The sequence below is a fragment of the Leptinotarsa decemlineata genome, unplaced genomic scaffold (genome assembly GCF_025532065.1).
Source record: "Leptinotarsa decemlineata unplaced genomic scaffold, Ldec_3_MD MMD2_tig00001719_RagTag_RagTag, whole genome shotgun sequence".
In the NCBI taxonomy this organism is placed as follows: Eukaryota; Metazoa; Arthropoda; class Insecta; order Coleoptera; family Chrysomelidae; genus Leptinotarsa; species Leptinotarsa decemlineata.
The window spans coordinates 13,687,587-13,707,570 of NW_027412569.1; the positions used below are offsets into that span (position 1 = coordinate 13,687,587).

The 19,984-nt window shown below is 34.4% G+C and overlaps 2 protein-coding genes and 1 long non-coding RNA gene across 3 annotated transcripts in view; 1 reads left to right on the forward strand and 2 right to left on the reverse strand.

Moving 5' to 3' along the window:
- The window catches only part of LOC111517328 (protein bric-a-brac 1), a 324,903-nt gene extending 311,773 nt beyond the window's left edge, over window positions 1-13,130 (reverse strand). Inside the window, exons 1-2 of the mRNA XM_023173435.2 lie at window positions 12,927-13,130; window positions 6,682-6,706 (exon numbers count right to left, since the gene is read on the reverse strand). The gene's annotated coding sequence lies outside the window, so the exon portion shown is untranslated. The remainder of the gene's footprint in view (window positions 1-6,681; window positions 6,707-12,926) is intronic.
- A 496-nt stretch (window positions 13,131-13,626) lies between these two features.
- LOC141482747 (uncharacterized) lies at window positions 13,627-14,075 on the forward strand. The gene is made up of 2 exons (XR_012465700.1): window positions 13,627-13,735; window positions 13,791-14,075. It is a non-coding gene; the product is annotated as an uncharacterized lncRNA (long non-coding RNA).
- Window positions 14,076-14,205: 130 nt separating this feature from the next.
- sqh (Myosin regulatory light chain sqh) lies at window positions 14,206-19,141 on the reverse strand. The gene is made up of 3 exons (XM_023173434.2): window positions 18,935-19,141; window positions 18,160-18,352; window positions 14,206-14,850 (listed from the first exon to the last, which is right to left on the reverse strand). The coding sequence occupies exons 2-3, from the start codon at window positions 18,347-18,349 to the stop codon at window positions 14,516-14,518; spliced, it is 525 nt and encodes a 174-aa protein (XP_023029202.1). The 5' UTR covers window positions 18,350-18,352; window positions 18,935-19,141; the 3' UTR covers window positions 14,206-14,515.
- Window positions 19,142-19,984: the final 843 nt, after the last annotated feature.

A 19,984-nucleotide genomic window follows, 5' to 3' on the forward strand; every position in this document is an offset into this window, starting at 1 on the left:
ATATAGATCACCTTCTTTTATAACTGGATTGTCCTGATCTTAATAATAGAACCGTCCATGTTCAACAAGAATCCATTCAATAAATCTAATTCTGACAAGCACACAACGCATATATTATTTATCAATGGTGCAGCCGGACAATTGGACTTGACAAACACCGATACGGCCATTATTTGAATATAACATCATGATCCACCTATCGGCTGCATTATTAATTAATACAAAATACACAACATACATGTCCGTGCCTCATAATTGCAACTAAATTTGTGGCACTTTCATAAATTAGCTGATATTGATATTGGGTAATATTTTGTTTAAATTACCGAACGGAAATTCTCATCGGACGTATAGGCGCTCTGATTATTTCTCATAATGGTCCTTCGATGTGAAAATTGGTAATTTGGAAGTGTCGGCCAACCAGACATGTGTCGTACCTAAAATATTTCAGGGGGTACTTCTCAGAAGAAAAACATTCCATAGATTTACAACAACAGCCATTTTCTTTGAATGTAATAACTTACTTCTCTGGTCGTTTTGAAAACATGACACACATTTGTTGTAAATTCAACGTTGGAGTGGTTTTCAAACGTCAAAATCATCCAAGAGCTTTATCTCAGAGCTGGCAAACGAGGAACAAAAATTTTGAATTGATTTTTGCGGATTTGGTACGATTTTAATCTATTCTTCATTGGGATTCAAGGAAGGGAACCGAAGAAGTTTCTGGAATGTCATTTTCATTTTGAATTATAAAGTATATAATAATACAACACAACAAAGTTTTTGTTTCGGGGTTGAAATTAGATGATTTTAATGTATTTCCACGTGTTAAAACCGAAAGTGACCATAAAAATTATATATTAGCTCTTGTTTTCAAGATATAGTATCATTATATTATATATATATATATGTATATTGAGTTTTCAACAAATGAAATATTTCATCACCAACAGTTGGTACACATGTTTGTTTACATAACACCCCTCTCATCAGCTGTTCTTAAGTAGTAAACATAACCTATGTGAGTTTGTCAATTGTACGCACGTGGTTGCTATTGAAATTATCGTGTGAAGTTGATTTTTAAATTAATTTAAGTGCTGATCTGAAATGCCTCGAAAGTGTGTGAATTCTGTCGATAGCTTTTGCTATATATGTGGTGAAATAACATTTAAGGCTCAGAAACGTAAAATGACACCTATCGTTAAGACAGCCTATGAACATTATTTTGGTGTGAAAGTTGGGGACCAAGATAAATCATGGGCTCCTCATATATGTTGTAATTCTTGTTCCGTCATATTGCGAGATTGGCTGAAAAATAAAAACCGGGCAATGGCTTTTGCAGTACCTATGGTTTGGCGTGAGCCTACCAATCATACAGACGACTGTTATTTCTGCTTAACTCCTCCCATTAAGCAAGGTTTATCTATGAAGAAAAGAGGAACGGTTAAATACCCTAATCTCCCATCTGCTCTTCGGCCTGTACCACACTCAGACAATTTGCCAGTCCCTTCTCCACCCCAAAACTATGAAATTTCAGAGGAAGGTGATGAAGACTGTTTAGAAGGAGCAACCCATCCTTCTACATTCTATGACCCTGATTTTGAGGTAAGCGATAGGTCTAGTGATCCGCACAGAATTAGTCAAGCAGAGTTGAGTGACCTAATAAGAGATCTTCGCTTGTCTAAGGAAAAGGCTGAGCTGTTAGGGTCAAGACTACAACAGTGGAATCTTCTAAAACATGATGTGAAAATATCTCAGTACAGACAGCGTCAAAAAGATTTGCTATGAAAACACTTCTCCAATCAATTAAATATGAACAACACAAGTGGCACATCTGTGGTGATCTGAAAGTCATTGCTATACTCCTAGGAATGCAATTAGGGTTAACCAAGTACTGTTGTTTTTTGTGTCTGTCGAGATAGAAAATCTCACTATAAAAAAATGAACTGGCCTACACGAGACCTAAACTCTAATGAGAAAAATGTAGTTTACGAGCCTCTTGTAGATCCTAAGGATGTTCTCCTTCCCCCATTACATATTAAGTTGGGACTAATAAAAAACTTTGTGAAGGCCATGGACCAGGAAGGACAAGCTTTTAAGTACTTGAGAGCAAAGTTTCCCAGGTTGAGTGATGCTAAAGTCAAGGAAGGCATCTTTATTGGGCCTCAAATCCGTGAAATCGTAAATGATCCTGCTTTCGATATGATTTTAACAGGAAATGAAAAAAGAGCCTGGGAAGCCTTTAAGGGGGTTGTACATGGGTTTTTAGGTAACAAAAGAGATGATAACTTCACAGCATTGGTTAAAGAGCTTCTTCAAGCTTACCACCAACTTGGATGCAACATGTCCTTGAAAATTCATTTTCTTCACTCTCATCTTAATTTCTTCCCACAAAACTGTGGAGCTGTGAGTGACGAACATGGAGAAAGATTCCATCAAGACATTGCCTTAATGGAACAGAGATATCAGGGCCGTTGGAATGAAGCAATGCTTGCAGACTACTGCTGGTCTGTGTGTAGGGATGCTCCAGAAGTGTTTTATAAAAGACAAGCTAAACGACAGCGATCTTACAATGAATCGGATGGACTTAATTGAAATTTGGTGGTACAAACTTCTTTTATTTGTCAAAACACTAAGAATAATGTTTTTTTTAATTAATTTTGTACTTAAAATATTCTAAAAGAAACATAACAATATTGTTTTATGTACTTTCACTTTTCACTTATAGTATAACTACTCTTTAAGATTAAGTACTGTGTATCTCAAAAACCAGAGCTAATGAAAATTTTTCATTGTTATTTTCGTTTTCATCGCCCCAAAATTAGTAGAAATTGACTAATTTAGTGTAGGAAACATTCAAAAAATATTTTTTTGTTGTGTTGTGATAATGAGTGTTGATGAAGAGTTGGATTTTTCTGAATGGTTATCCAAAGGGAGTAACATTTCTGGTTGAGTATAATAATTAACCTTTCAGATTTGATTTATTTTGAAACGTCACAGAATTATAGTTGAAAATATGAAAACAACTAGTTCATTTTGAAAAACAACAGACTTTAGAACGAAAAATAATAAGTACAAGCTACTGGATAATAAATGGGATGGAAAGAATAGTTAGAAGATTTTTCTAAAGATCAAAACTCGCATTTCTTACCGGCCGGCAGCACGAAATTACTGGAACTGGGAATAGCTCAGGGCAATCGGGTCGCTAGTAATAACACACGCATATGTTTACTACTCATACTTAAACAATAAGCAATATTAGGAACCCCAATCAAATCGCAAATCGTTCTCGAATGCGAGAAACAATATTTGATGATAATTCATGAAGAAATGAAGAAACGCAATTACAACCGACCGTGATGGCTGTAGGCTGGCGCAATTTTAGTCGCAGATTATGCGTTCTGATAGTCCGAACCGCGGATTGATATCTGCATAAAATATCACTGTTTGATTACCGACTTCTGAAGCAATTACGCATTTTTCTGGAACCATCTCTGGCTCCGCGGGCCTTGGCTACTGTACATTCGTCTAATTATGTATTAAGATATACTGAGTACAACAGCTTACAATCGTTTATTATATCCCAGTCGTTTATTTTTCGTTTTCGAGTCTGATTTGTACACAGAGGCGGCTTTAGCCCAAGAGAAGTAGCTCCTGGTAGATCTACAATACGTCAGGGCCCTCCACGTGAAGAGGCCTGGTGAAGAGATGTACCGCTTTGAATACCATGTACCTATAGCTAAGAATCATGAAGTGATTAAAGAACTTGGCCCTGGATTTACAGAGGAGGCGGACGTTTTCTGAACCGTCCATCCTGTAACATCGAATCAAAAGCAGAAGCAGTTCTTCATCTCTCTCTGTTAACAAATCTAGGAGGTTAGGTGTCACAGCCAGGAAGCGTTATTGCCTCTTCAAGAGTGAGAACCTGACCTGCACAGAAAAAAACTGACAAACATAGACTTGATGTTGAACACCGATGATAATTCTATATTCACAAAAGCAATAAAAAGAAATCGCGGTAAATATTCATGCATGTGCATACACAACCTAATAATATTTTGTCAATGCCATCACAATTCACATCTACTTCTCAAGTTACAGTATCAGGCTGTCGAATACGCAACACTGTACTGTCACATGAGCAACGATAACGATAGTATCGTATGTATCCGTGAGTGGATCAAGTAAACCATAATGGTTGACAGATTTGCATGATAATTGTAGTATGTATGACTTGTTACTCCAGTGTATAGACATCTAACTTCAGTTCAACATAGTGTATGATATTGTGACACACCATCATGACAATTTCATTAGGTATCTAAAGGTAAAAAAGTCATGACGGTGACTTCTGCCTTTCAGTTCTCAGTTCATCCCCAAGAGCCGGTCCTGTTTTCGTAGGCATTATTCTTCAATCGAAATGAAAAGACCAGCATTCCACTGGAATTGTGAAATTATATGTTGAGATACAATTCTAGAAACTAACTATTTTTCGTAGGAATTTACAAACGTTTCTACGATTGAGGTGGTGGCGGTGTTGATCTCGGTATGTTATTTGAATACTTCTTGATTTTATTCGACAATTATAGGTTGGCAGCGTTTCACATATCGTTTTCAAGACACTGGGAATCTTCTTGAAATTAATACCCGTGGGACTCGGTCGAGATTTTGCATTATTGAGTTTAACGTGAATATTTCAAATAGCTACAAGAGGGAAAAAGAAATCAAAAAAAGGAGCTTCACCAAAGAGGGGGCAGAGATGTACCTGTTTCCCTACAGAATCAAAATATGTAGCCGTGATTCCCTTCTGAGACGTTCGATTTCGCAGCAGACGCCAAAGAAAAAACTGTTCATAGTTGAAATATACTCCTGAAATTTTTATAGGCGAACTGAAGTAATTCGCCATAATGCTACTTTGTAAGTTCAAAGCTTTTCTCTATAGTCACCATCCTGCGACACTTGAGTTGCAAATTTTTTCTGCGAAATGTTCATATAGATGTTGGGATGTTTTTTTCTCCCAGTGCACTTGTCCAGATGTTTCTTTCGTTTATTTTCTATATTTCTTATGTTTTATTTGTTGTTGTACATCTCAAAAAACGAATATTACAATTGCGATAACTATTATACTCGTAGTAACCCTATTTTAATCCAGTACATACCTATTAGTTGATTCATTCGGGTTTCGACACTTTTAGAGTTGTTTCCCAAACCAAACCAAACAGAAGGCAATTGAACCGAATTTCGTCTTGCATAGTATGTCCAAGCGCATTTCGAATGTATCTATTAATGCACATACATATATCCGTATCTTGTTGGGCCGTATTCATGAAGTTATATTGCCGATATTCCGAATTGCGGCCATATTGAATTAATATAATTAATAATTAATTAATAGTATTAATTAATAATTATATACTATTATATAAATTCACATAAATATTGAATGAGTGCTTAGTAATGTCCGTCATTATGCTTTAACTCTGATGGCTTGGGCCGTTTTGAATCAATTCAGCTCGCAGTTTTTTTTACTCCCAGTTTGGTAAACTCTTTATTGAAAAATCTCTGAGAATAATGAATATTTATGATGCGATCACTGTACCTGAATCAGGAGCTCTTACCCACCAACTGAGCAGAAATAATTCATTTATATTTTCAACAGTGTACAGGTTAACTAACTGTAGATATTGGTCATAGGAAAAGGTTACACAGTTTTGTTCGATTCAAGTTTTGTGGTTGAAGTAATGAACCTCGATATGCGTCGACATGTGACATGTAGGTACGTCAAAATCGAAACGGAACGTTTACGTTTCATTCGGTTGAACGGAGCCAAACCGCGTTCGGAGGAGTACATATGCAATGACATAATATGTTCGTCATTACGGCCGGCCAGATCTTTTTCATTACTTTCACGTGTAATTCAAAATGAATTGTCAAAGCCAAATGCTGCTTCTCGGACAAACGTCAAGTGATCGGCCATCACCGCACGTGTATTTAGGGAAAAAATACAGTCTCTGATGAACTACATTGTTAAACAACGCGTCTTTGGGGAAATTCGATTCTGTTGTTTTCATCTTCTGATGATACAAACTTGCCTAGCAAAACGCGCATCGAAAGCCATACAGTTCTGATGTAAGAGAGTAGTTTCCATCAGATTTATTTCAAGACAGAGGTTCCAAATTTCCGTATCAAATTTTCCTAGGATACCTAGATGTTCAATAAAATTCTAGCGTTTCCCAATATTAACAGGCGTATTTTAACTTTTTTGCCTGCATCTCCAAAACAAATCACAATTTTCAATCATTCAATCGAATCGCTCCTGGCCAAAATTCGTCGTCGTCTCTCAGATCGAGGATGTCGAGGGCATAGAATATTGGACGAGGGTGTCGACGTCCCGCGATGAAGACTCGAACCAATGCGGGTTCTCAAATAATCAGTCGCAAAGCCCTCTCGAAGCGCGATATTTGCGGTAGGTGGGTTGCCCTTCGAATTTGTAGAGTTAAAATTGATATTCGATACAAGCAAGAGAGATTTAATAGTCCGATACCATTCATGCGCTCAATCTCGTCATGTTTGTATCGAATGTATATGTCAGTCGTCAGTTTCACCGTGAAAATAATAACATAAATCGAAAAATATATAATCAGTATGAATATGATTTTTATAGTCATGTACGTCACTTACCTACTTCTTGCTTTGCTTTGGGTTTCTGAAACATCAGAAAATATGATGAGAACCCTGAACATAATCGGTGAAATTTATTGTTGAAAAAAGTTCTATCAAATAGCTGTGATAATTTTTTTTTGATAAAATCACAAAAAAAAAGGTCAGATCCCCCAATTCGAATTCATTTTCTTATATTAGGTTTCACTTATGTTAGAATAAAAAGTTATAGAAGAAAGTTGTAGATAGTATTATATAAAAAAAGATCTATAAAGTTTTCATACTCCTTATAGTTCAGGAGATAATTATTACATCATCATTTACAAAATGGCGACCGAGATATACCTACCACCCCAGACACCAAAAACTTCAGTGTTGTGTTCTGATAAAAAGTGAATAAATAAAAAATTTGCACCCGATATGAAAGCTGGGTATGAGTTTCCTTTCGGCCAGATTTTACTGTGATATTGTAATAATCCTACGAAGTTCATCATCACCCCCGGTTTCGCGGTCGCTCTCCACCCCGTAAACCAACCCCCAGACTCACACGCTTCCAGTTACACGTTTCGGGTTACGGTTTTAACGCGATTCAATGTCGCACCCCACGACTGATAAATTTCCCTGCCAAAGGGCGTCTCGTCGCGAATAAGCATCCAGACGACCGCCGGAACGCCCGAAAATATTCAACCGTTGATTATTTTCGGAAATGGGAGGCGAAATCTTATTTGTAGCAATTTTGTCCCGGATAATGCGATTGTCAGGTTTCACCTTCGTTTCGAGCTGTTGAGAGCGCATTTCGATGAAAAATAATCATGCAGAAAAAATTCTCAACATGCAACGAATCGAGTGAGTGGAAGTTTACTTTTGAAATAATTCCTGAAGAAATTGAGGGAAAACTGTAATAAAGTATTTTGTTCGCCTTCTCTAGGCGCGCGATTCGCTAACTGCATCATCAGGAGATGACTAAAACTACTCTTTACAAGTTGTGTTACACGAATCATTACCTTGCAGAATGAGTGTCAATTAATCAGTTCCCAGTATTTTGTTATCTACTACCGTACTGATATCTAACATTTACCTTTTTTTCTACCTATAATGAGCTATTAAGAATGGGACCTTCATTACCATTTATAGATCTCATTCCACAGTTATGGATTTCATAACTCTCGAAGGTATTTAAAAACTTGTTATGTACCACTCTCAACAATTTCAAGCAATCCTCGCTTATTTTGTGGCCATTCTTTATACAAAGTTCACATATGCAAGTTGGAATCTGGAACTTTTGTTTAAAAAAAACTGTTTGATGAGAGACACCTTCGGAAAATTTCTCTGGTATTTCCTATCAGAAATGTGAAGTGACTGTACACTTTCCATATACTCCTGCAGATATAAGTGGAGATTAGTTTGAATTTAGGAATTGGTTTTCTTCATTTCCTGAAAACGCCAACTTGGTGGGTGAAACGTCTCGAGAAGAGTATTGCATTTCTGGTGATTGGTAAAAGTGTTTGGTTTTTGGATTTATTACACACTACAGGTTTCAATTTTACCAATTTTCTCTCACGTGAAAAATTTAATTGGTTTTATTGAAATAAGGTATCCTTAAAAATGATCAAGGATGAAGAATAACTTTAACCCTGTCGGCGTGATTTTTGAAAAATGAATTAGTGCTTGAATACAAGCACTAATTAATAGAAAAGTAGCTTTGGGATTCTTTATTCACTTTTCTAAAGTTGTCCTACAGTTTAAATCATGAAATCCTCGTATATAAATTACAGAGGAATAGTATCAGGAGATACGCTCTCAAATGATTTTTATCGCTCCTCTAGGTATCCACAAATCAAATGTTATGCTCTTGATCCATCGTCTGTTGGTGTAGGAGTACCACAAGGATCATTATTGGAACCCACTTTATTTCAATGCAGTTTCTTTTTATAAATAATAACATTGACGAATGGATGCACACGTAAATCATTTGTCTTCAAAGCTAGCACAAACGAGCTCTGTTTTTAACATATTTTCTCAATAGTGCAGCAGATAAAGATATTTTGGCTGTTTCCACTCCAACCTGAACCAAATATATTTAATGATTATTTTGTAAACATACCTAAGGAAACAATAGGAAATATACAACACCTAAATCATCGAATTAAATATCCACAAAATAATTTTCAAACAGAGAGTATGTTTGTTCCATATGTTTCTGAGATAGATGTTTTCAATGTTATAAAATATAAAATTAAAAATAAGCCCTCCTGTGGTTATGAAGGAATTTCAGCTGTAATATTAAAAAAAATTGCAGAATACATAGTTAAACCTCTAACTCACGTGATTAATAAGTCTCTTGAGGACGGGATATTCCCAACAAAATTGAAAACTTCATTAGTGTCTCCTATTTTAAAGAAAGGTAATCCATCTGACATATCTAATTATAGACCAATCACTATTCCATCAGTAATATCAAAAGTAATTGAATATGTGGTTCTAAATCAACTGGTATCGTTTTTAGAGAGGAACAAAGTTATTATGGATAATCATCATGGTTTTCGTAGCCAATACTCTACTACAACAGCAATTATCTCCTTCTATGAGAAAGTATTAATAGCTACTGAGAAGGGTGAAAATCCAACAGGAATATTTTGTGATTTAAGTCGAGCTTTTGATTGTGTTCAACACGAAACTCTGCTTGATAAGTTATATAAATTTGGTATAAGAGGTAAAATTCATGACTGGTTTAGCTCGTATCTGAAAGGACGGAAACAAATTGTAAAAATCTCTCATTGTGGTAAAACATATCGGTCATCTCCTCAAAGAAATGACATTGGGGTACCTCAAGGCTCCATTCTGGGGCCAATACTATTCGTCTTATATATTAATGAGCTACCTCTGATCTTAACTGATGCATTCACTACATTGTATGCAGATGACTCAACGCTACTTTTTACAGGAGAAAACTCTGAAATTCTGAAAACAAAAATTAACACCACAATGCTCAACTTTTCAGTCTGGTCCTCTGATATGTCTCTTCTTTTTAATACAAACAAAACAAATTGTGTAACTTTTCATACTCATCAAAACAAAAACGTACCGCCATTAAATATCAACATTAATAACACATGCATTTATAGTACTGAAAGTGTTAAATTTCTTGGAATTTTTTTGGGCGAAGACTTATCATTTCGAACTCACTGTCTACAGCTTTCTAAGACACTGAACTCAAAATGTTACCAAATCAGAAATCTTAGATATACATTGAACTTGAATCATCTCCGTTCATTCTATTTTGCAGAAGTTCAATCAAGAATAAACTATGGTATTGCAGTCTGGGGTGGATCAGCATATGCACGAAATGTTTTTCTGGCTCAAAAGCGCATTGTTAGATGTATTGCTAGAGTCTCATTTAACCATAGTTGTCGTGACCTTTTCAAAAACATGAGGATTTTAACAGTTAGTGGTATTTTCATTTTAGAACTTTTGAAGAATATACACAAAGCTCGTAACGACCATATGCGTGTAGATGAACTACACAATTATGATACTAGACAGAAAGGCAACCACGGAGGCAACCACGGAGTGTTTTCTTTGCGAAAAAGAGCTAGAGTTGGACCTTTAGAATCTTGCAGAGATCATTTCAAGACTCCGCTGAAATCTAGATAACAACCATCTAACTAAACACTTCTCTTTCTTGCATAAAAGAGGTCTAAATTCAGATGGCTGTAGGCTGTTCAATGTTATTTTTCAGTCTATACAGGCCCCTTGAAATACATTCACATAAAAAAAAATTAAAATATTTCATCAAGATGTTGTTTATACATTGGAGGAGTTTTTCTCTTGACTTTTGAAGATTACAATTTTTATTCGTTGATACTATTAGTATTATACATCAAAATATACATCCTATGATCTACACAATCAAATAAATGAGCAAACCAGAATAACACCTCATTCATCTATATTATTGGATAACATCTTCATTAACTTTGAAAAAAAATATCCGGGTGAGACGATAACATCTGCATTATCTGACCATGAGGGCCAATTACTTATAATTAAATCCCTACCTAGTATTGACAACAAAAAGTCAAAAATCAAGAAGAGAATTTTCTCAGAAGTGAAACTATCACAGTTAAAAAATGAAACATACAAAAGATACTGCACAGTACTTGAAAAAGTAGTACAGGAAGCAAAAAAAATGGCCAATATAAAATATCTGCAATCATCTTCTAACAGGTCTAAAGCAGTATGGAATCTATTAAAGAACTATACTGGTGGTGGAAAGAAGCAGGTTGATTCTGTAATAGAAAATGTTTTTCCGAATGAAAGTAACAAAACAAAAGCACTTTGCAAAGTCAACAATTTTTTCATACATAATTGTCCAAATATTACAAATCAAAATCATGGAAATGGTTTTCTAACCTCTCCCATTTACAAACAAAGCATATTTTTCAAACCTGTTGATTCGAAAGGAATATATGACATTATCAAAAACCTTAAGAACACTGAATCAGTAGGCGAAGATGGAATCACTGTTAAATTACTGAAACATATAGCACATGAGATTCGTGAGCCTTCATCACATATAATTAATCTATGTTTTTCAACGGATATTTTTCCAGATAATTTAAAAATAGTATATGTGAGAGCTATATATAAAAAAGGCGAAGTAAGTGAGCTCAACAACTACAGACCTATTGCACTTCTTCTCAATATCAGTAAAGTTTTTGAAAAATGTATATACATGAAATTAATAACCTTTCTGGAAGGTAAAATAATCTTCTGTCTGATACCCAGAATGGTTTCAGGAAAAAGAAATCAACCATTAGAGCAACCTATCAGGCTTTATGTAACATAATAAATTCCATCATCAAAAATAAAATTACAACAGCTGTTAATTTGGACCTGTCAAAAGTCTTCGATAGTGTTGAGTACGAAATATTGGGTGTTAAGTTGTCAAATTATGGTATACGAGGTTTGCCTCTCAAATTAATAAAATCATATCTGGAAAATAGAAGGCAGTGCGTGATTCAAAGGGATCAAATAATCGGCGAACTAATAACATCCAATAAAGAGAAAATAATCAGAGGGGTACCCCAAGGGTCAATCTTGGGACCTTTACTCTATATATTATATACTAATAACGTATCAGACGCTGTGAATGAATTTATGGTGCAATATGCTGATGATTGCTCTGTGATTTTTAGTTCAGATGATGCTTCTTCTGAAAAAACCAATATTTTTCCCCCATGAACCTGCTAGAAGACTACTTTTCAGCCCATAATCTGAAATTAAATACCAATAAAACGCATGCCATAACGTTTACACGAAACGGTACTAGTAGTGTTTGTAATCTCAGTAATTGATCAACAACATTGGAATCTTCTCCTCAATTGTCTTTTCTGGGCTCAACAATTGACTCAAAATTGAACTGGAAGAGTCATATAAATAATATTGCAACAACTTTATCAAGATACTGTTTTGCTTTGAAAGTCATATCACAAAATATTTCTCAAAATGCAGCACTACTGACATACTATGGATACGTTGAAAGTCGCATTAGATATGGTATCATCCTTTGGTATCATCCTCAGCGAATTTCATTCTACAAAAACAATGTTTGAGAAAAATTTTCAATCTACCTAGAACAGAGAGTTGCAGGGAAATATTTACTGAAAAGAGAATTATTTACTCTTACAAGTATGTATGTGTATGAATGTATTATTTTTGTTAAAGAAAACATGTCATTATTTGAAATTTTTGATAGGAATCACTCTCATAATACCCGCAATAAAAACAGTCTTCTCAACTTAATGCACGTTTTTCTTTTGTACAGAAAAATGTTCCTTTTTCTGTGATAAATATTTATAACAAAATACCTGATTCCATCAAAAACTTACCTGTTAGAAAAATTAAAAAGGAACTGAAAATCATGCTTTTATCAAAGGCTTATTATTGGGTAGAAAAATATTTCGCTGATAGACTTTGAATTGTCTGCCTGTTTATATTCTTTGTCTGATTGTTTGTATACTTTTACAATGTTATTATTGTACTATATGTTTGTCTGAAATGTTTTGTAGTATGCAAGGTGTTTATTTTTATATATATATATAAGAAACAGCACGGGGATTGGAACGGGTGTGCAGTCGGAGACAAGAAAAATGAGAACTCTTTTTTCTGTTCAAGCTTTCGAGACTTTATTGACTCTTCTTCAGTAACTCTAGATGATAAGATGAAAATTTAACAATTGTCAAAATTTGTTGTACATTACTTACGAAAGTTGAGGTTATGTATATGAAGCAAGCACGAGAATTGTTTTCTTAAAACACTTTGAAAATGTGATGATTTATGAACACTCATGATACTGGATAACTGGTTAAGACTGAGAACATTATAATAAAATGTGTTTGGCACTAATAACATTAGATTGTTGTAAAATATTTTTTTTTTTAATTTTTATACATCTTGTGAAAGGGACATGTCCAAGTCAACTGTCAATTGTCTTGTCAAAAAATATTTCTTCTTCTTCTTCTTTTTCCATTAATGGCTTCAGCTGCCAGGGCTATCCAGCCAAGAGTTCCAGGATCATGTTGCTACTACAGGTAGAGCCGACACTAAAGTGGATCTGAGTTGGACCCAAACCCCACTTGGTTTTGCGCTATAACAAAGTTCGACTGTAGTTTGAGGTCAGTTAACAAGCAATGTCCGTATGCATTAGAGTGTAAGCACTAATGTGAGGTGAAGCACTACGGTTACGTGTATGGACACTACGGTTACATGTATGGACACTACGATCAGGTCATGATTGGCGAAGCACTGCATGCACACAACTATTAGGTCTGTCTTGATCACTACAGCTTTATATTGGATGCAATCAGGAATTTGGATATGGTTTGTATGTTAGATGGTGATATATGTTTGAAAAATATATCGTGGAAGGTATAAGGCTGAATGGTTGAAGGAGGGATGCTAAGTCTTAACCAGTTATCCAGTATCATGAGTGTTCATAAATCATCACATTTTCAAAGTGTTTTAAGAAAACAATTCTTCTCATGCTTGCTTCATATACATAACCCCAACTTTCGTAAGTAATGTACAACAAATTTTGACAATTGTTAAATTTTCATCTTATCATCTAGAGTTCCTGAAGAAGAGTCAATAAAGTCTCGAAAGCTTGAACAGAAAAAAGAGTTCTCATTTTTCTTGTCTCCGACTGCACACCCGTTCCAATTTTATATTTTTTTCATCCATCATAAATGTCTTACTAATGTTTACTTACACTTAACTCATGTTTTGACATGGTTACATTAATTTTTCTTACTGTACCTTATTATTTTGTAACTGAACTTTTTGATTTTGAACACAAAATTTCCACTTTGAACTGGAAATGTCCAAGAAAGAAATAAAAAAACATTTGGCCCTTCTGCGCTTTTGTAGTATGATTCCACTCATAAACTGGATGTATCTTCGACTGAATAATTCAAGTAAAATCTGGCTAGAATTGAAATCGCACGATAAAAACAAAGCCTTAACCAATTTATAAAAACAATGTCACTTAATTGAATATAATATAATCGATTATAAAGGTACAAAAGTTTCATAAAGGAATTGATTCATTAGAATAATAACTTAAAATGCCCCGACTAAATATATTTTCACCAAATAACAAGAATATAAAGTTATAAAGAGGACAGGTCTCAAACCCATCTAACTCTCCAAGCGCTAGATTCTTTGAACAAGCTAAGAGACAGAAATTTTTGTTAATGAAAACATTAAAGCCACCAGCCGGCGCTCTCACAATTTGGGGCCTTGAGGTCTCATTATGAAATTACAGAATGTCAGCTCGTTTCCCACAATCGACTTCCTACTGCTCGTCCTTATCCTTGGCACCGTGCTTTAAAATACGAGTGAACTCAACGTAATCAAACAGACCATTTTTGATGGGAGCTTCTCGATACATTTCGTCGACTTCATCATCCGTGAATCGGTCACCCATAGAAGTCAACAGTTCTCGGAGACGTTCTTCGTTGATCACTCCGTTATTATCTTCGTCAAAACATCCAAAGGCGTTTTTGATGACATCCTCAGGATCGGTACCTTGAAGACGTTCTCCAAACAGGGTTAGGAACATGGTGAAATTTATTGGTCCAGGAGCTTCATTCATCATGCCGTCCAAGTAATCGTCATTTGGATTCTTTCCTAGAAAATTTATACAAATGGATTCAGTATAATGAATATAAACTCATGAGAGCAGTTTCAGATTCTTATAAAACGTTCAGACGGTTTGCAGGTGGTTTGAAAGTAACAAAATGTTCTTAAATATCGTATTCCAAAAAAACTTTATTGTGAGATTTTCACTAAATTGTTTTACAAAAACGCAACACGTGTTTCGCCATACAATGGCTTCATCTGGCGTGTCTTTCAACTAATTCTACACATTCAATACTAAATATATATATAGTTTATGGAGTACCTGAAATCAAAGTACCTGTAAACGAAATACCTGAATTTTAAGTAGCTGATATTTTACCTGAGTTTCTAACGAATTAAATTACCTGCACTTATGTTCCATTTTCACATTTGAAAAAATATATTCAGTAACGGAGAGTTATTGAGTTCTAATTGATCATTCAGTAAATTACCCGAATTCCTGAATCTATTGATTTCTAAACATTCTAGAAGATTAAGTTTCAAACTCTTCTCTTCTAAATGTAACACCTCGTACTCATGATTGAACTCATGTCCTTCTGCTAAAAGATGGTTTGCAAATGTGGAATTGGTCTTTCTATTTACAAAACTACTCCTGTTCTTTAATTCGTTGGAAAAATGTTCTTCCTGTTTGGCCAATATACAGTTTTGGACAAGAGCCACAAGTCAGCTTATATACTCCTGATCTATCCGACACCAAAGTTTTGTCCTTATTATTTTTAATAAATTTACTTAGGTTATTATTCGTTCTATAAGCTACGTTTACGCCTTCTTTCTTCAAAAAACGGGCAATATTCCTGTTTGGTTCATCATATTTCTTAAATATCGATAAGTGCTCAGTTATAACATTCACAAGGAAAATTAACTATATTTCTGCTTCTTACAAAGTAGAAAATGTTCCACTTATGCGTAAGTCTGAGTGTAAGGACTTAGGTGTTTATTTTCAAAGTAACCTCAAATTCAACACTCACTATGAATATATTGTCAACAAAGCCTATAAGATTCTTGGTTTTGTTATTAGAAATACAAAAACTTTAGAGATGTTGGGTGTATTGTAAAGTTATTTAATGCTCTAGTTAGACCTCATCTTGAGTATGCTTCTGTTATTTGGTCACCACAGGGAGAGACCAACGCAGATTTGATTGAAAAAGTTCAAAAAAGATTTCTTGGATATCTTTATGTCAAAATGTATGGCTGCTATCCCATTATGGTGTCTTACAGAAGCATGCTCAAGGAATTTAACATTGTTACTTTACAGAGCAGACGTGCATTACAGGATGTTCTTTTTGTATTCTATATAATTAATAATGTAAAGTACAAGGGATGATCTTTGGTCAACTATGTAAAATTGTTGGTGCCTAAGGTAAACCTGCGTAGACAGGACAAGAGAATATTCTTTATCGGCCTTTCTGATAACTCGCCAATCACCCGTATGCTAAATCATTGCAACATTTTAACTGAAAATAGCACCGTGGATCTTTTTACTAAAACAAATGCCAAAGAGATAAGGGCCTACTTTTTCTCACAGCCGGATTAATTTCTAGGTATTGGGTAACTTAATTTATAGGTACTTGTATACATTTTAAAAATTGTGATAATTTATTTGATTTCTTTTTTGTTTCCTATTATATTTACTGTTTTGTTTTATTTTAGTTAGTAGTTCTTAAGCTTATTTTGTTACTGTAGTTTTATCTCTCCTACTTTTAATTACAATTCAATATTGTGTTTGTAGGAGTAAAAAGTAAATAAATGAATAAATAAATATATTTCACTATCATATTCAGCAGTCGGTAGTCACTCAGTTGAGGTGGGTGGTTTGCTCTACTCATTCAATTGACCACTATCGTACAACTTGTGTTAGGAATCACACGTTAAAAGGTAAGACCTCGTAAGTCCTTAGCTCGTACAAGTTTTGACTTTTAAGAGTGGTCGTTCTTAGAGGGGCGACAACTGGTTGACGGAAAAATAGATTTTTAACAGAACAGACAGACAGATATATCGATTTTGATACCTTTCTGGTGAAGCCTGCTGCTAACAGCAGGTTAAACAGCAAATTTTTTTTGAATTTCATATCATAGATAGATAAAGAAGTGATCATTTCCTGAAAAACGACTGTTCACTGTGAAAAACACAGTTTTGTTCATCAATAACGATATCGAAATTATGGGCGATCTTAAGCAAAACTTTGACCGTGTTTCCCATTATTTAGTCTTCTTCACCTCTTGCAGACGCCAACTTGGTTGGTGACAAGCATGTCCAGAAGAGTGTTGCAGTTCTGGTGTTTGAGATCAGTGCTTCTTTTGTGGTGTTCACCAAAATATTTCATTGCAAGAATTTCAGAAATAATACTTCTCGAGAGATAGACATGAATATATTTCTCATGAAAAAATTGAATCAAAAACTAGAATTGGTAAACACCAAGGCCTACAAAGGTCAGTGCTTTTCATCTCTCTCCACTGGAATTCGAATCAATCGGATGAGTGTGTCAACAAGAGATATATGCGTCCAAGAATAAGAGGGCCAGATGGAAAAATCGCAAACTGAGAGGATTGCAAAGTCAGTTAGATTGAGGAAAAATTGTCCATTTTTCATATTTCTCTGCCTAGTCAACTGAATAACTATTGTAACAGAGAAGTAACAGATTGCTGAGGCGATGAAACTAGCCAAGGCAGTAAAGCTATTTCTCTGCGAAGTGAAACATATAATTTTTTCTCTGATAATGTTACAGCGTGTTTGAAAAATCGAAATAAAAGGAGTTACAATGAAACAGTATTCGCAGATTACTATAAATATCCACAATGAACATTAATATTATAATATTTCATCTACTTACATTTCATTTTTGTTATGTTCTATATTTTGATTTATTTATTATTGTTACAATTGAAATTGTAAATATCTACTTACTGAGATTTTGAGATATAATTTTTGTCAGCCTGGCTCAAAAAAAGATTTAATCCATTCGTATCTGATCTTGATTATGAAAAATTTGCTCAGCTATCCAGGACCATAAGATGGGAAATGAAGGATATTTCATCAGCAACCAAATTCAAAGCAGAAATAAAGTATTCACAGGGCAAGCTGTTTTACATGTTAGACAGTTATCATGTTGATGTTTTAGATTTTCTGTCGTTTTATTCTGTATGGTTCTACATTTAAGTTTTCGATCTTTCATGTAACCATTGACCAATCCTATGTCGTGTACGTCATTGATAAGGATTAATAAACATATCTGAACTTCAAAAGGAAGTAACGTGGTTTTCAAACTGAAAAAATGATAACCAAAAAAAGAGTTCTCACCTAACGATGCCAACATGTCGTGCAAGTCTTCCTTGTCAACAAAGCCATCATGGTTTTGGTCGATCATGTTGAAGGCCTCTTTAAACTCTGCAATCTGCGCCTGGTCAAACATGGCAAAAACATTTGAAGTAGCTCTCTGGGCACGTTTCTTGGAGGTCCCACGACGGCTAACGGTTTTGCGAGAAGACATTGTCTGCAAAGCAATATTGATCAAAGTGGTAATGGATTTCTTCAGTTTCTGTGTATGAATGAATGAAAAAGTAAAATATGATGAAAGTTATAGTTGTATTCGATATAGTTGATATTTCCACTACCAAGTCAATACAAAAATTACAAAATTAAAACAATAAATTGCATTTTCAAATTTGATTATCTGGAGCCAACTAAAAATTTATATTACTTCATTTTGACAATCGCCCACATACCCCTCTGAAATGAATGGTATTTTAATACAAACTCGAAGACAAAGAGATATTTGGAAATACAAAGCAACGAACATAAAACTTCAGTCAGATTCATGGTTCCTTCAAAAGAAAAAATTATAGGACGAAAATTTTGAATATGAAATTTCATGAGACTCCAGTGCAATGAATCCATGAAAAACTTTAAAAAAAATAATAATGAAGGGTCCCATTTTATTCTGGAAACTTTAAAACTCAACAAAGTGAGAATTCATTATTTATTATAACTGTTGCGGACATAGATAGACTGAAAAATAATGTGAAATAAAATTCAATTCCACGCCCAAATCAAACAAATGTAGGTACCTACTCACCAATTCTTGAAATTTCAGTAGGTCACAGAAAGATGATTTGAAATTATTCACAAGGTAGGATTAAAAAATGGAATGAAAACTGAAAATTGTTGAGATGGCGAGTAAATAGAAATTATAATACAATTCCAAAAAAATTACTAATAACGCCCAGCTGAGTCAGTAACAAAAAACAAATTACAGAGTTGCCAACAAAGTGTACTATCACTCTGAGAAAGAGAGAGGGCACTTAATAACGTTGACATTATGAGTCAGAATTTGTCAAATATCGTTTGGGATATGTCTAATACTACGGAGTTCGTTTCTTTAACCTGACACCAAGATTAAGAACCGTGTCTCTGACCGTAAGCTATCATGAGGTAAATTTGAAGTACTCACGGTTTGAAAAAGAAGAAAATATTGGTAATAATGAGAGGTGTTGATACTATGAAACCTAATGATTTCAAAATGATATAAATTTATATGAATACTTTGACTTTTCAATTTCAATGCAAGTTTATTCAGTAATGTCTCTCTGGTGAGATTCAAAGTAAAATTTACTCAAATTGAAATATTTTTGATGACTGATCGGTCATATGAATGCGCAATAAACAGCGTTGAATAAACTTATCTAACTTTAGCGATCACTTTCTCAAGCCAACAGGTAACGAAATGTAACGTCAACTTCAGTTGGCTGTGCGGAGATAATAGATTTTATTCTGTATTCGATATAGTTATCAAGTGGGATATGTCAAAACAGAGTACGATATTCGCCGATTAAAATTTGATAAAGACTTCTCAATCTAAATATTTATAATTATCATTGTAGAACTTGCAACGGCTCATTTATTGTTTTTCCGGACCCGGGGTACTAGACACAATGTCCAAATCCATTTTGTTTTACTTCAGAAAAATGAGAATTGCCCCTTCTTAATATAAAGTGAGGTTCAATTGAATATTATATTCGTGGAGAGAGAAATAAATGGCAAATATAACAAGCTGTCTTGCATAACATGCCTTATATGAGTATACCAGATTAATCTGAAATTGTTACCATATAAGGAGAAAGAAAAT